A 16,665-nucleotide genomic window follows, 5' to 3' on the forward strand; every position below is an offset into this window, starting at 1 on the left:
CCAGTTTGTGGAAGAACACTGACATCCCAAGATGGAGTCCAGAGACATGTGGTCTGGTCACATGTCATTGTAGAGTCATAACAGCCATTACTTACAGGCAGTCTGTAGTGTTCTCAGGAAGGCTCACCAAGTTGGGGATAAGCTTCTCCTAAGGCCTATTGTTTTTCCTAATGGCCCATTGCCCTGAATAGGCTCTTCCCCAGCCACTGTCTAGGCTGAAAACATCTTGTCTAGTGGGTGTTACCCAGGTGTAACTTCATTTGGAGTACAGATACACAGTAAATATTCATAATTTCAGGTACAAAAATGATGCATGCATACAAATCATATTCAGCAAATCATAACATTTCCAATGACCCCTCACATGACCCGGCTTGCATAAAATGCATCATTATTATGCTGTAACCATATCAGAAGAATATGGGGTGCAGTGTTACAACTACCTCATGGCTTTTGTAGAAAAAAGTGTGTGTAATTGGGCATATGTGCTGAGGTCTGTCATGCTGTCTGTTCAATGTTTCCTCCTTCAGTTGGTCTCGGTAACTTTGGCTTTCTCTGAACAAGGATTTAAAGTTGTATTGTTTGTTAGGTAGCTCCATCTAACGTATTCAAAAATGCTAGTCAAGTGAAGGCAAATTGTATGTTAGTGTGCTAAACTGGTCAAGTTAAAGCCTAGGCCCCTGTTGGCTTTAACTTGACCAGTTTAGCGCACACTGAAGTACAGCTTGCCTTGGCTTGACTAGCATTTTGGAAGGTTTTTAATTAGAACAAGCTAGCAAACATGATCTAATCTCTCATCTTTAACTCCCAATCTAGGGGCTTGTCGACAAGGGGAAATTTACCAGCATAGCTATTCTGGAATAGCACCCTGTGTGTGGATACTCCTGTTCTGCAATAGCCCTAGCACTTTAAATTCACACCCGACCTTACTCCTGAACAACTTGCCAGTGTAGACAAGGCCTAGAAAAAGTCTTTGGCAGCATTGTCTGTTTCAGTCTCAGAACTCGCAAATGTGATGTCACACCCAGGAATTACACATCAACCCATGTTCTGAAGTTGGTCTTGGTATATGTATTGTATATAAAATGCACCCATGGTACTTGGTGCTGTGATATGAGTAGGCCAAACTAGACACTAAACGGGGTCAGGTTAGGTCAGTGTTTTGGTGGGGGACCTAATAGAAACAGGTAGGTGCTACAGGAAGTAATATGGTATCTTACCAAGTGGTGATCTTCTTCCTTTTTGAATTGGTGCACCAGTGATGCTGGGGGACTGTGCAGCTGTAGTTGCTGTCTTTCAGAGGAGATACAAACTCACAGGCCTGACCACTTGTCGCTGAAGATCCAGTATCCTGACTAAATTTTGCTTCCTTAAAATCCCCCTGAAGTCTGAACTAGAGATGGCATTTCCTGTTCACTACCTGTTGTGCTGTTTTGTGCTTTTACAGGACTATTTATTCCACTCTCCTTAGAGATAGCAGCAGATTGTGGTGTGATGGGTTTGTAAACCACTTTAAAATTCTCCAAAAGGTGTGGCATAAGACAAATCATTATATATGCAATTGAATATTTAAAATATGGAATTTTAACTTCCAAGAAAATTCTTACAAATCTTGTTGTGCTGTTTTGACTGAAATCTGCATTGTTTGTGCATGAAAGTTGGAATATTATAATTATTATTATTATTAATGGGAAAATATCATACAAAAACAGTATGATAGCTGACTGGATAGTGATCAGGTTTGAATCTGAAATGTTATCTTCATGTTGTGGCTCACCTTTGTAAATTTTCTTTAAAAACCCACAAACAACAACATTCCAGATACTACTTGGTGGTTTGAATTTTCATAGAACAGAAGAATGGGTACAGTTAGTAACTTTTCCCTTCCACTGATTTATGAACGTGAATTGAGTTCTAGGTATTTACTGCTTGTATGCAATGGTCCTTCATGCTTACTATTCCTGCGTTAATATATACAAACTATTGTCTGGTGCAAAGCTGGGTTCTTGCCTTTCAGAGGTGGAGCCCATGTTAAGAAAAATATCTGTTCATAACTGCACTCCTGAGACTTGCTAACTTAACACTCCATTTCCCAGAGGCATCTCCTAAGCAACAATGATGTGATTTCTGATTTCAGTCTCCCTTGACCTCTTGAGATGGCTGTGTGAATTCGTGCTCTTTGGAAGAGGGGTGGCATGGAAGGCACAACTTAGATTTCAGGAAAATAAGCTTCCTTGAAATATTTATTTCCTGGTGTTAGAGTACAGCCAGGCAGTCACTGGTTCATTTTACTACGTGCCACATCACAGAACAGAGAGGATAACAGTAGGATAACTGGGCTTCTGCATGGAATCATTATGTAAAAACTATACAGCTTCTTTCTCTTTCTCTTTCCTTTGGCATACCATAAGCTTTCAGGATGTAGATGAAACTAATGAAATACCTTGCTTCAGAATACTAGAAATGTCACAATATATTGGGGTAGTAGTTGTTCACATGTTCTAAAAGGCCTAACAGATTAGTTTATTGTGTAGCAGGTTTATGGTTACAGACAGAACTCATCAAATAGTAGACTACATCTTAAATAAACCTTAATATATCAATTAACCAGGTTTTCTTCTGCTGCTTGAGCATGTGACCCAGTTTGGGTTCTATTCGCTGATCCTTGCTGTCGAGCTACCAATCTGTTCATTCCAGTTGTTTTATGTTCCTCTAATCTATGGAATTACCATTTTGCAAAACATAATTTTGTGGTGTAAGGGGTTTTGTTTGAGTATTGTGGCTTGCGTGTTTTCATTGTTCATATAGTTTTGACCTCTCTGCTGAGGAAGGTAAAATCTAGTCTATTGTGAAATATTTTTTCTTCCTAAAAATTTCTGCTTACTGACCGTTTGTTTTACCACCACTTAAAGAAGAACTTTAAGAATGTGTTCTTAATGCCATCTTTATTCTTGGACATGTAATAACCTGCTAACTGCAAGTACTTCTACAGCAGTCTTTTAGGGAAAGCAGTAGCAGTTCAGGTGATTTGAAAATTTGTTTGTGTGATTGTCTTGAAGTTTCTCGCAGACTATCTGCGGAGAAGGACACCAGAAATCACTTTTGTCAGTGGACTTAAATGGTCCTTTTACTGCAGATTAAAAAACAGTTTCAAACGTATTGGTTGGAAAGGATTTGTTGGTTCTGGATTGTCAAGGATTTATAAAGCCATTCATGTCTACATCACTAGTTCAAATGCAATCCAGGTTGATGTCTATCTTTCAAAAGCTATATATGCAGATCTGTGATGCTGTCCAAATGGGTCACTTGCCACTGGCAGCTCTTTAGAAGTCTCTGAGACATGAAGTGGGGTATCAAGTCATTTCTCTTGTGCAGAGGTCTGCATCGTACAATTACCACAGCAATTGGAGACTTATAAGCAGAGAGACAAAGGGTTAAATGACAGGTTTCAGAGTAACAGCCGTGTTAGTCTGTATTCGCAAAAAGAAAAGGAGGACTTGTGGCACCTTAGAGACTAACCAAGACTAAAGTACCTCTTGCTCCTGGAGATGGTCACTCCTAGAAGAGATTTAAATTGCAGTGTGTGGGGAAACTTGCACTATTGTTGATGCTGCATCTGTTTTGTGGGTAAATGCAGGACTTCCACTTCCAGGGTGGTTAGTCTGTCACAGTTCACAGCACCAAATTCTTAAACACATTTCAAAAAGTACTTAAAAACTAACAAACAAAAACCCCAACAACAAAACTAGCTCAGAGACACAAAACTTCCCATAAATCCTGCAACACTGAGAGCTGAATAAAATAGTCTAGAGTTAAGATTACTTAGTTTGGTGCTGAGAAGCTTAAGGTTTAATTCTGTGCCATACTTTCCTTTTGACTGTGCTGACTGCTTTTTATGTTGAGGCTTTGTAAATATAGCTTGTTCAGTAAACTGGAACACCTGGACTTTCAAACTACTGCATATTGCAAATGTTTCTTACAAAAAAACACCACACGCAAATCCAAAAGGTCATATTTTTGGCAGGAAGGACAGGAATCTGATTTTGTTTCAAATGGAATTGTATGTGAGAACGTGCATGCTGCGGCTTATTCACTTAATATACCATTCAACACTGCTGAGCTACAGTATGTTGAGAAACAGTCCTGCACAACTTATCTTCTAGTGAAAGGCTGTTAACTAGGGGTTGTCTACACTACCTGTCGGATCGGCGGGCAGCAATTGATCCAGCGGGGGTCGATTTATCGCATCTAATATAGATGCGATGAATCGACCGCTGAGTGCTCTCCCATCGACTCCGGTACGCCACCAGAATGAGAAGCGCAAGCAGAGTCGACGGGAGAGAGTCAGCTGTCGACTTACCACAGTAAAGACACCATGGCAAATAGATCTAAGTATGTTGACTTCAGCTACACTATTCACATAGCTGAAGTTGCGTATCTGGGTCGACCCTGTGCGGTAGTGTAGACAAGCCCCTAGTTTCTCTGAGGCCTATCTTGGCTGTATAGTGAAAATAAGGCCTTGTCTACACCTCACTTTTGTCGTTCAGGGGTGTGAACCACCCCATCCTGGAATGACCAGAGTTTTACTGACAAAAAGCACCGGAGTAAACCACGCTTTGTCGGCGAGAGAGCTCTCCCTCCAACAAAGCTACCGCCTCTTGTTGGGGGTGGATTTTTTTTGTTGGTGGGAGAGCTCTCTCCTGCTGACAAAGAGCGGCTACACTGCACACCTTTTAGCAGTATGGCTGTAATGGCACAGCTGTGTTGCTAAAAGGTGCGTAGTGTAGACATAGACTAAGGCTAACAAAATCCAAACCGTAGCAACAATTTAGATGGTAAACCCCTTCCACTTTATAATCTATCGTCATTACTTTACTCTTCCATGCCACACCCACGGTAGCTATGCTGCTGGTGTAAAGTGATGTTTATTATACCATTTGCATGGGGAGCCAATTATCAGAATGTTAAATCTGTATGGAAATTAGTGGGTTAACATATGTAGTGTAATGGCCTTTCAAGCTATCCCGCTCTATACCAATATTCCAGTCATGAGACTTATCTCACAAAGTGTCTGTGATGCCAGTTAAATCATTATTTAGCTTGTGTACTAATACTTTCAATTCTTCCTTTTTATTCCCCGTACTCCTTGCTAGAAGTATACAAAATAATGAATGATATAGATAAGGAAGACACCACGTCTGTTTCCCCTGTCTCATAACGCAACAAGGCACTTCCAATAAAATTGGAAGATGGTGTATTCAGAACTGATATAAAGGAAACTCGTTAAACACAGTTCACCTTGTGGAATCCATTGTAATATAATATCAGAGGCCCAAAACAGGATTCTAAAAAGGAATTTAACGTTTATCTGGATAACAAGAATATCCAGAGTCCTTATAGTACGTATTCTTATAAAAACACAGTTTTCTGAGGGCTACAAATCCTGTGGCGCCAGATCATAAGCCAACCTTTAACTACTGGGGGTAGGAGGAAACTTTCACGAGAGGCAGATTATCCTGTGTTTGCTTACTGCAGAAGTTCTTTGTCTGAAGTAGCTAGTTTTGGCCACTGTTGGAAACAGGACACAGAACTAGCTGGACCACTGTTCTGATCCCTTGTGGCAATTTCTGTTCCTCAATGGAAGCATAGATGTTAAGTGACCTCTTCCAGCTCATGCAGTTGAGTGACAGTGCCAGGAATAGAATCTAGGAATCCTGACTCCACTGCTGCTTGCTCTATTAGATCACATTTCACTTTCCTAATACGACTGGTTTTATTGTACCTGTTCTGTAATAATAACTAGAAGAATTTGGCTTTAGAGCTACACTAGGGAGAATCCTAGTGCCCAGTGCTCTCAGGCTTTGAGACAGATGTTCTTGGCACATCCAGCGGGGGTAGGGGACTGAAAGGATTAATATTCCAAGCGCAAATATGCACCTTGGAGTAAGCAAAGCTCAGTGAGCGCAGCCTGTGGCGAACATCCTTGAAAAGGAAATGAAATTGAAATCCCTGGGTGGCTGGAGGGTTGCTACAATCTGACTGTGCTGTGGTGAAAGTAGCATTGAAGTGTCTGTTTCCATTCCATTCCTGCCTTCCCTTTTCTATGAGGCTTACTGAGACAGCAGGTATGGTGACTCGATCTACAAATGCCCTCCACCGTTCAGCCCTTGCTAGCTGAAGATTTGCACTCTGAAAAGAGAGTGCTGGATCTATTTTTTTTGGTTAAGGAGTTTGTAAAGCAGCTAAAATTACCTCTGATAGGTAGAAGTATATGACATTCATTCTAATCCATGTGGATGGTATTATCGTGAAGCTGTCTTCAGAAGTTCCAGGACAGCTGTATGACATGGAGCTAGGAGTTTGTTATAAATTTTAATGCTAATGGACTCTGTTGGCTGGAAGTGCCAAGAGGTTTTAAACAAGAAGTTTAATATGGCCTGCTGCACCCAGGTCTGTGCGTGCTGACTGGTGGGCTTGGAACAGACACTATTCACACTATGATGAGAACAGTTTAAGCATGGTTGTGCAAAGTTCTGGCATGGTTTCCCTGGTCATTGTGGACAATTTCCCCTCCTCCCCCTGTCTAAACAGTGCTGGAATGGAATGCTTTAAGTATTGGTAGCCTAGGGCATGATTCTCTGACCAAAGGGAGTTCCTGTCTATGTAAAAAAGAAAAGGAGGACTTGTGGCACCTTAGAGACTAACATGAATAACATGCTTCCGATGAAGTGAGCTGTAGTTCACGAAAGCTTATGCGCAAATAAATTGGTTAGTCTCTAAGGTGCCACAAGTCCTCCTTTTCTTTTTGCAGATACAGACTAACACAGCTGCTACTCTGAACCCTGTCTATATAGTTCAGGGCTACTGTGTTTAAAGCTCCGCTAGCAACTGCTTGTTCAAACACAGTTCCAACCCTGGTGCGAGTAAGATTATAGTCTGTCCTACCTTGGGATAGTAGCACAAACTGAATACACATTCTAAAATGGAGGAATTTGTCAAGGTGGGGAAACTCATCGCATTCCTGGCCTGGCCAACATTCTATTAGCACTTTCCAGCTGCCAGAGACAAAGGTACCAAGTATCAGAGGGGTAGCCGTGTTAGTCTGTATCCACAAAAACAACGGGGAGTCCGGTGGCACCTTAAAAACTAACAGATTTATTAGAGCATAAGCTTTTGTGGGTAAAAAAACCACTTCTTCAGATGCGACTAAGAGACAAAGGTGAGCTGAAAGAGCTGTTTTAGGCTGCTAGGTGCTAAGGCATAGATTGAATTGATGAAGGGAGTGTGTGAAGTGGTGAAGCAGCTTGCAAGGTTAAAAAACTCTCCCTTTAGGAAGTCACTTGTGTAACTGGAGTCCTTGAACTCACCAGGTAACCCTTAAGGCATATATCACTAAGCATCCTTCCTCAACCCCTCCCTGTTTTCATCAGCTTCTGTTGTGGTTGGCAACTGCAAGCTCTTCTCCACAGGAACTCAGGGAACTCAGCATTGTTTGAAAACACCGAGAGAGAAGGTGGGTGAGGTAATACTTTGTATTGTACCAACATGGCTACAACAAAACTGCATTAAAGCACCAAGCACATTTATGATTCCGTATAAATAAGTATACTTCAGTGAAAGTGCACTGTTTCGTTCCTCTGCAGCTCAGTTCAGAACTTAGAGAATCTCTGTAAGAAAGCTGTTTTCTTTTAATTTTTAAGCCATTTTACCATAAATTCAGACTTGAGAGACAAGGTAGATGAGGTAATATCTTTTATTGGAGCAACTTCTCTTGGTGAGAGACAAAAACTTTTGAGCTTACACAGAGCTCCTCTTCTTCAGGTCTAGGAAACATACTCAGAGTGTCTCAGCTAAGTACACCATCATGTGGTTTCTAAAAGTTTCCTATGAACATGACCTTTTCCATTCTCTCTAGGTAAGCATTGAAATGTTCTCATTTTTATAGGAAGGGTGGATTGATTTAAATCAGTGATTTAAATTGTTAATTTTAATCATGACTTAAATCAGCAAGCAGAAAATCTTGATTTAAATAATCAGTTTTAATCGTATTTTGCACTTGTACTTTTTAGTTCTTTTCCTAAAGAAAGGTTGATTCTGATTGGTTGGTAACCATTAAAATATGTTGATTTGCAACTAAAAATTGCCCTTACACTAAATTTGGTGCTTCTTTCTGATAACCAGGAGGATACGCTGTATTTTTACACAGTCATTTAAACAATTATATAGCTTAAGTTACATTTATTTAGGTTCTTAATTTTTCCGTTTTTATTATGTTAGAAGATGGTAAATGATGGATTTCTTCTTTACTAGATTAACTTCTTACTTGTGATTTGTGTCCAGCACTATTTGGGTGGAAATTCAAATACAATTAAAAATGCAGAAAAATAGGGTTCTTTTTCAAATTTAAATACAACTCCCTTAATTGTGCTGGATACATAAGAAAAAATTAACAAAGATGATCCCTTGTTTTGCATTTGAAATTGACTCATTTATTGAAGGAAGTATTCTCTGTAGGTCATGAATTGAAGTGATTGTTTCTGGTCACCATATCATTCAAGGTTTTAGAACTTGTCGATCTCATAGTCTCACACTTTGTTTTCCTCTTCCAATCGAGGAATAAAAACTAGCTTTCCTGCTTTTTCAATTCCGTATTTCTTCCTTAACTTCGAATGAACTAGTCATTGAACTGAACTAGTTGAATAAACTGAAATGAAGAAAATATTCTCTCTCCCCCTGCAGAAGAGACTACTTTTGTCAAAATCCTGTCTAGCACTCCAGTTTAGCCAGTGGCTTCCACCAGTTCAGTGGTTGACTTTCTTCAAAACTTGGCAGCAAACACATACTGCTTAATATTTTTTTGTATTTAATTTAAATTATTTTAATAGACTATAACTTTAGGCCTTAACATAAATTGTCAATTTCACATTTAATTTCATAGATTTCTTTAAAAAGGCAGTTTAAATAGATCCAATTTTAATGTTTTACATAATCAATTTTTATCCATCCTGTTTATAGGTTAAGGTACACTGCCCTGGGAATACAACCACGATTTATCCATGGAAGAAGTGTTTGACGCTTTATTTGTTAATAAAGTTGTAGTTTTATATTTTAACTTGTCCACGGCATAGTAGTCTCCGTATGCAGAACACACACCGCATGCATGGCACTTGGAGGTTAAAGTGGTGTTAATAACTTTCATTTTTATCTTGCAAATATATTCTTGTGTATGGGATGGCTAATGCTCCTGCATTAGTGCTGAAAGGGGGAGGTTTCCCAGACTTGCGCTCTCCTGGGGCAGATTTAGAACCTGCTAGTACTGCTGTCTCCTCTTTTGACTTGCATCATCTCGGCTCTCCACCTCAAATATTGCATGTGCATTCTGTGCTGTGCCTGTGGGGCCTGTTTGAATGGAACAGCAACAAAAGAGAACTGTTCAAACCCAAAGCATTCTGAAATCTGAAGCTCCCTGGAATTAGTTCACCATGATAGGACTTATCACACTTTTGTGCTAATGGGGTGGATGTCAGTGTGTTTCTGTCTTGTTCCAAAATTGCCAGATAGGGTTCCCTAACCTGGGGCTCAGTTACCTGCCTGTTGGTTAAAGACTTGGTTAGCCACTATTGATAGGGAAGCTAAAGTAGACTAAGGCTTTGGTAAAACTCAGGATTTTTCTGCTATCAACTTGCACTTACGTTTTGTTTTTTCTCTCTGCAGGAATTTTTCAGAAAACTAGCGTACCACAGGAATGGAAGAAAACGCTGGTAAGTACTCTCCTGAGTTCCCATACCGCAATTTGTTGGTCTTTTTTCCTTCAGCCCTGGTTCTCTTGCATTTTCATATCAAAATGGTACTTCCTTAATTTCTGGGTCTTGAACCATAAATGTCCAAATGGTAGGATAGAAGACAACCAGAAAAATAAGAACTAATGCTGTTTAGCACCTTTGCAGCCTTCAAAGACCAGATTCGGATCAGTTAAAATGTTGTAAATCTGGACTAACTTTATCAGAGAGAGTCTGGATCTCAAAGGTGAAAGGGATCAGAATTGATTCTGCAATCCTCAAAGCACTTTACAGGCAAGTAGCCATTACTGTTTTACAAATGGTGAAATTGAAGCTTGTCCAAAGCCACACGGCAGTTCTGTGGAAAGACCAGGCTTAGAATACAGTAGCTCCTCGTGCCATATTTATTCCCCTAGACTGTGCTGCCATGTGAAGGATGTAGGGTGAGCTGTAGCTCACGAAAGCTCATGCTCAAATAAATTGGTTAGTCTCTAAGGTGCCACAAGTACTCCTTTTCTTTTTGCGAATACAGACTAACACGGCTGTTACTCTGAAACCTAATTTAAAAAGGTGATTTTAGAGTAATTGCCTTAGGCACTGCATGACTTGCCCTGAGGCAAACTGATCAACACGTTAGTTAAACCTAATCTGTGATGCAAACTGGATTTGGCCTCAGTTCAAGTGGTAGAGACCTGCATAGAATAAGGGCTTTAATGGCCTTTTTCTGAATGGCTAAAAATCATTGTCAATAGGCAATAGAAAAAGGCAGCCACCTGGCTAGAAACTACTTTTTTTTTTTTTGGCAAACATTTCATCTTCCCTTCATCAGAAGGAGTCAATCTCTCTCACCCATCCACCAATACAAATTTGTGTGCATTTCACCTTACATCCCACTGAAGTATGGTGTTACTTCATTCCATGGCTGCCAGCTAACATCTTAAATGACGAATCACAGAAGATGAAGTCATAGCAAAGATTATTCTTGGCTTGGCACTGGATATACAATGGTCCCTTTTTAAAAAGTCTCTCTAATTAAATTACATTTAAATGCCAGCCATTTATTGGCTCACTTGTGGTTTGTATTGAGCTGTGACATAAGCGAAGTAATAAAGTTGCGTGACCACAAATCTTGCCTTTGGGCCATCCTCACAGAGACAAATTATATCACCCTTAACTAGGGAATTGAGTGGTGTTCAACAGTGGCATTATCTTAGTGCAACAATGGCAGCAGCCCTTCTTGTGAAGGCCAAGTTAGGACTTTGTGGAAAACTGATCTGCTGGACCCGAATGGCTCAGCTGGAGCGGTTACAGCCTTTTCTCTGTGCCAAAGTGAATATGCATAGAAACTATGGTCAAATTCCTGGTAACAAGTTACTGCTGTGCACTGTAATAGCCTGTAACGTGAATGCTTTTTTCATGCTATTCCCCTTTTCCTCCAAAAAAGTTGCTTTGGGCCATGTTAAACTAACTTGCAACTGACAACTTTTAAAGTAAATGACTTCAGTGCTGGTAATAGATGCTGGAGGGATGGCCATGGGGATGGAATCTTTCCGTTTATCCACAGCACAGCCCGCAGCAGTGCAAGTTTCTGTCACCACTCCAGTATGCCTCAGCTGGCACTGAAGGGACTCTTCTGGGGGTGGCTGCAATGCAGATTGGGTTATTTAATTCATCCTGAGCCTCTCTGCTGAGACTACCAGCAACCAGTTTGTGTCCATGTCACAAAAGCCATCATCTGTCCACTGGCAACTGGACTTTGACCTCAAGCTCATTTTACAGAGGCCAGCAAGCAGCCATCAGATTACAACAAATCTAGCTCACTCTTGACCTTGACTGCCCTAGTGACTTGGAGGTGGAAAGCACTAAATCTCATTACCGTTTTCCTGAGCCATGTAGAATCACCCACCTCCCCCCCCCATTTGAACGCTCAGCAGTACAAGTGCGAGAATGGTTATATTTTGCACTTCTACTCAAAAGGTCAGTGGCTGTATTTTATTTCAGCCTGTTGTGACTCTGTAAACCTACTGGTTTATATAGTTAACGTTGCTGGAAACAATATGAGGTAGAATAAACAGATGGGTCTTTGATTATTATTGTTTTTTTAAATTACTTTGCTTTTAAGGAGGTTCATTCTCCAAGTGCTACTAAATTCAGGATTCCTGGGTTCTATTCCTGGCACTGACTGGAGATGAGGTAAGGCTGAGCTTTTAACTGAAGGTGCTGTGTGACTAGCTGAGCTGAGGCTGGCTCCCTTTGTTTTTTCAAAGCCTAGTGACTTGATAGATTCCTGTCCTTAACCAGTTGTATATTAACCGCCTTCACAATACTGCATGGCTGGCTTTTGTTTTGACTGTATTGGCACATGTTCAGAGTCTGCTCTGAATAGTATTGCAATGCACCCAAGTGGCCACTGGGACTGTACGATTAGTCATAATTCCTTTCAGTCACCCGGCTTCACTACCCGTGCATGGGTAGGGATGGAAGCTCCTTTTGGCTGGCTGCCGTGGTTAATCAAAAATGACAGATTTGCTGCTGCCTTCAGATTTTAATTCATGATCATCAGTGAAGGCTACTCCGAGCATCCCCTGTAGACAATTCTAGTGGAGTTTTAGTATAGCATTGAGCTCAGCTCTTCCACTCAGGTCTAGAGGGAAAGGAATATACAGGACTCCTGGTACTCTTACTAACTGGTGATGTGAAACCCACCAAAGAGGAAGAAAAATCTGCAGGGATGGAAATAACATGGTTCTGGGTAGGTGCTGAGGCACCAAGGTGACTAGTTTGGTGTTAAATCCTAGTCAGGGCATATACATGTATTCATTTTCCATGTGTCAGGGTTGGGGGAAGCTTGCTAGTTTTCAGGTTTAACTCCATGAGTGAGGCAGGAGAATGGGTGCTAATCAGTGATACACAACAGCCTAAATATGCACAGGAAACAGTGGGCCAAGTCCTACTGCTTCTTTGCAAGGCCTTGAAGAGATCCCACCTACGCAAGGGATCTGTCAAGGAAAATATTGTTGGAATACTCAGCTAATTTAGTTTTTCCCTTCTCAGGTCCTTCCTGTCAGCACGTTGGGGGTGAAGTTTTGCTAGCGGCCATATTCTATTTTTAGAGTATATTTCTGCTGTTCCATTCCCAACCCACGCTACATCAGCATCCAGTCCCTCCCACTCAAAAAATAACATTGTTTCTTGGATGCTCTTAAATTAGTTGGTCTGGGATCCTGTGTGGTGTGTTTTTTTTTTTTTTTTTAAATGTAGAAGTCTTTTCTAGTATTGAGATCTAGCATTTTATCTGTAGTAGTTCCATGATGTGATCTTAAGAAGCAAATAGTTTAAGCATCTTATTTTCTCTTTTCGGCAGTGGAAATCTCATCTTAAGCCCATGGCTATTTGGAAACTCTGCTGTGGTCTTGAGATGAAATAATGCGGAAACAAACTGCTAGTTCGCTTTCAATAGCAATTGAACTAACCATTTTTGAACACTCGCACAGAGTTTATTTGCTGTCTTTTTTTCATGGGGAAGTGTTTGTGGGCAGCGTCATTATGTCCTTTCAGCTGCCTGTGAAAACGTTTGGTTTTCTGATGTCGGAATTTTTGCTTCCTTCTGAGACTAGGAATTTATTTGGCAATTATTGGGAGGACCTTTTTGTAGCTCTCCTGTCTTGAGAGCAGAGGATGCTGATGGAATTGCTGTGCTTGGAAGTTTTACTAGAACTCGATTAAGGATTTTATTGCTACCAGCCGTCCAGACTATAATCTTGTGTTCAGGATCGGTGAGGCATGCTAGGAAGCTGTCATGTTGTGCTGTTAGTCAAGCAGAAATGCATGCTGGGGTAGTGCAGACTCTTCTGTACCCACAAGCTTCTTCCAAGAAGTCTTCTTGCTTTCTCAGAGATGGCACTGAAGATATTGCTGAGGAAATTTCTGTTCTGTCCTATTTCATTATTCAGGATTGATTCCCTCTTCAGTTGATTCCTCTCCCTCTTCAGTTCCTGCCATGCCACTCTTTCCAATTGCTCCCATCTTTTAAGATGTGCTTGGAGCAGCCACAGTATTCAGTGTCTCTCCCTCTCCTCCTCTGTGCAAGCTAATGGGTAATTTGTTTGAGACTCCATTGTAGCTGCTGGGCTAAATGGCCACAAGTTAGGAAGCTAGTACAGTAAATATCGCCTATTGCTTTTCAGAGTTTAAACTCTCTGGGAGGCACTATAATCTGGTGAGAGGAGGAGGCTAGTAGTCAGGATACCCACATCTAGTTCCTAGTTCTGCCACTGGTTCCCTATGTGGCGTTGGGCAAGTTACTTAATTCCTCTGTCTTCACCTGCACAAATGGGGATAATTCTTGAGGTGCCTTGAGAGCCTCACATGAAAAGCAGGAAGTAAGTGGGGTATACAATTCTTCCATATGTATGGATGATGGTATTTTTAAATCCTCTGTTTAAGGTGTGTTTAGAGAAGCTATACTCTAAATACACAAACTCTGGTCCCTGCTGTTTAATAACTGTCCTATGTGCAGGGAAGCCAAGATTAAAGGAGTATGATGAGGTTTTTCAATACTTGATTGTCAGGAGGACTGTTCTTAATTACTGTTTTTTTTCCCCAGAGATTATTGAGCTGAAAGACAGGGTGGGTGCTGTAACAAAGACACTATGGTGGCCAGAATGATATGACTCCTGTTCTATCAGATGCTTCAGTCGTGTTCCAGCGGCCTCTGCCGCAGATAGCTAAAAATAACATTTACTTCAATACTCTATAGTCACCGGTTGCGAGGTGGGGTGTAGGTGTGTGGCTTTTAGCTTCCCATGGGATTTCTCACTGTTTCTTGTTTTAAACATAACCTGCCAGGCTTGATGTCTCCAAGTAAGGCAGGTGGTTGGTAGGATAGAACAGAACACTCTGGACAGGTAAAGTCTGTTATGAACAAAACAAAACTGGTTAACATAGCAAATAGAAATGTTTTCTGCCCCCACTTTAAATGGAGCTGCCAATGTTTTTCTTGCTGTTCCTTTGTGTATATGCCTTCACATAACAAAGGAAAATTCAAATGCGTTTATGAAGCCATTTGTGGTAGCAGCTGTTAAAAAATAAATAAAATAATATGAGGGCGTGCTTTATAGAATATAACACTTGACTGATAGTTTGCCAGTGTGAATCCAGCCCAGGTCCGTAGTGACTACAGGTTACTACCTGGTGACTGAGGTCTTATATGAAATGAGGTGGACATGTCAATCCAGTATTTGGTGGGGAGAGGAGTCCACAAGAACCACAGAGATAAGTAGCACTAACTGGCACCTTCTTGGGCAGAAGGTCTAAGGATTTAATTGGGCTTGTAGACGGTATTCCCCCATTTTGCTCTAGTGATGGTCACTGCAGGTTCAGGGTTAAAGCACTTTGAACAGGACATTGTGCTAGGGATATACTTGTCCTTTTGCTGCTTGTCACCTGATCTCCAGAAAAATTGAGGACCCCCATCTCCAGGGCTATCTGGCTCTTTTCACCATCCACACTTATTTCCACATGAATATATTACACTTTAAAATGGAAAGGAATGGTGGGGAGAGGGAAGCACTGTGTATTGATCTCCACCCTCTCCGTTTGCTGGGGGACTCCTATGAATGGACTGCCTCTGATTTGGAAACCAGAGGTTTCTTGAACTTGCTTTAGTGTTAGTACTGTATTAGACAGCATCCAAGTGGGGAATCCCCTTCTGATGATTAAAAGTCTAATTAGAAGTCAGCTGCCTATAGATTGATGTAAGAATAGACCTTTAATGGTGCACAGACATCTCTAGAGAAAACCTGTCTGAAAGCTTTTACGGGCTTCTGTGCAAAAGAGCTGAAGATGCACTTCTGAGTTTTAGACTAAAGCTCTGGAGAAGTCCTGCCACTGTTGTGAATGGTCTCCTGTTTTGAGCTGTAAAGCAAATTAACTGACAAGCCATCAGAATGTTAGAATACTTCAGTGGTAAGGCTTACAGCTGTTACCCACTTTCCCCACCAATCTCCTTAAGAATGGCAAGCAGCCAATGAGAAGAATATCATTGTAATCTATTCCACAATGCAAAGGATGGGTTCTCTTCCCTCCCTCTCTTCTCCCCCCCCCCCCATCATACCACCTGCGATTCTATCGTGGCGTTATGGTGCTTTGTAAATTGAGTAATGTAAACTGTGTATATGATTCAAGAGATAGTTAAGTGCCTGAGATTAAGCGTATTTTAATTTCAGTGGAAGTTTGCTAATTTACAAGCACACACAAAAAGGCAGGATTTCATCATTAGTAAAGCTTACTAAGAAATGGAAGTGATTTCATAACACCTCACAACCTTTTAACAAAATACAGTACAGAACACTTGAAAGAGTTGTCATAAATAATTAAGTTGACTACACTTGTCCAATTAACAAAGTACCGTGGGATGTATTAAGCTGGTGGCTTTTTGTTTGTGTTCTTAAATTTGCAGTGGGTATTCCAGTTCTTAGTGACATTGTTTTCGAGTGTTGGCTGTGTGCTCAGGGCAGCTAGATGAGAAACAGTAAAGGCATCACTACTTGCCACATTTGCAAATATGTCAGATCAGTTGATCTGGCAATAGAAGGAATCCCAAGTTGATGTATGGACTCTGGCTTCTTTCCTTTCCAGGTCTGTAAGTGGGAATTACAAAGTTATGTGCTGAGTCTCTAGAGACTTTGTAACTTTGCAGTACCCCATGGCCAGTGACTGATAAAGCTGTTATAGCACGTAGCCAAGTCTGCAAATAGCAGTTTGTACAGAAGGTTCTGTGTTGGGGAAAGTGCAATTTAAACCTGCTAGTTTCATGATTGAGTGCCTAAGCTGTGCACGTACTGGCGCTGACCTTCAGTTTTGGTCATTGTGGGCGTCAGGAGAT

General features: G+C 40.9%; 1 protein-coding gene across 9 annotated transcripts in view; it reads left to right on the forward strand.

Moving 5' to 3' along the window:
* PHACTR4 (phosphatase and actin regulator 4) overlaps positions 1 to 16,665 on the forward strand; it is a 99,853-nt gene that overhangs the window by 27,246 nt on the left and 55,942 nt on the right. For 3 of the 9 annotated variants that reach the window (XM_073317315.1, XM_073317316.1, XM_073317320.1), the window contains exon 2: positions 9,715 to 9,761. The exons of 1 other annotated variant lie outside the window; for it this stretch is intronic. In XM_073317315.1, the coding sequence (XP_073173416.1) occupies positions 9,746 to 9,761 (16 nt within the window). In that variant the 5' untranslated portion in view covers positions 9,715 to 9,745. Of the gene's footprint in view, positions 1 to 7,430; positions 7,514 to 7,859; positions 7,916 to 9,714; positions 9,762 to 11,901; positions 11,973 to 16,665 lie in introns of those variants that run through there. 5 more of the 9 variants (XM_073317317.1, XM_073317319.1, XM_073317322.1 and 2 more) reach the window with 5 other exon arrangements.

The sequence above is a fragment of the Lepidochelys kempii genome, chromosome 19, assembly GCF_965140265.1.
Source record: "Lepidochelys kempii isolate rLepKem1 chromosome 19, rLepKem1.hap2, whole genome shotgun sequence".
NCBI lineage: Eukaryota > Metazoa > Chordata > Testudines > Cheloniidae > Lepidochelys > Lepidochelys kempii.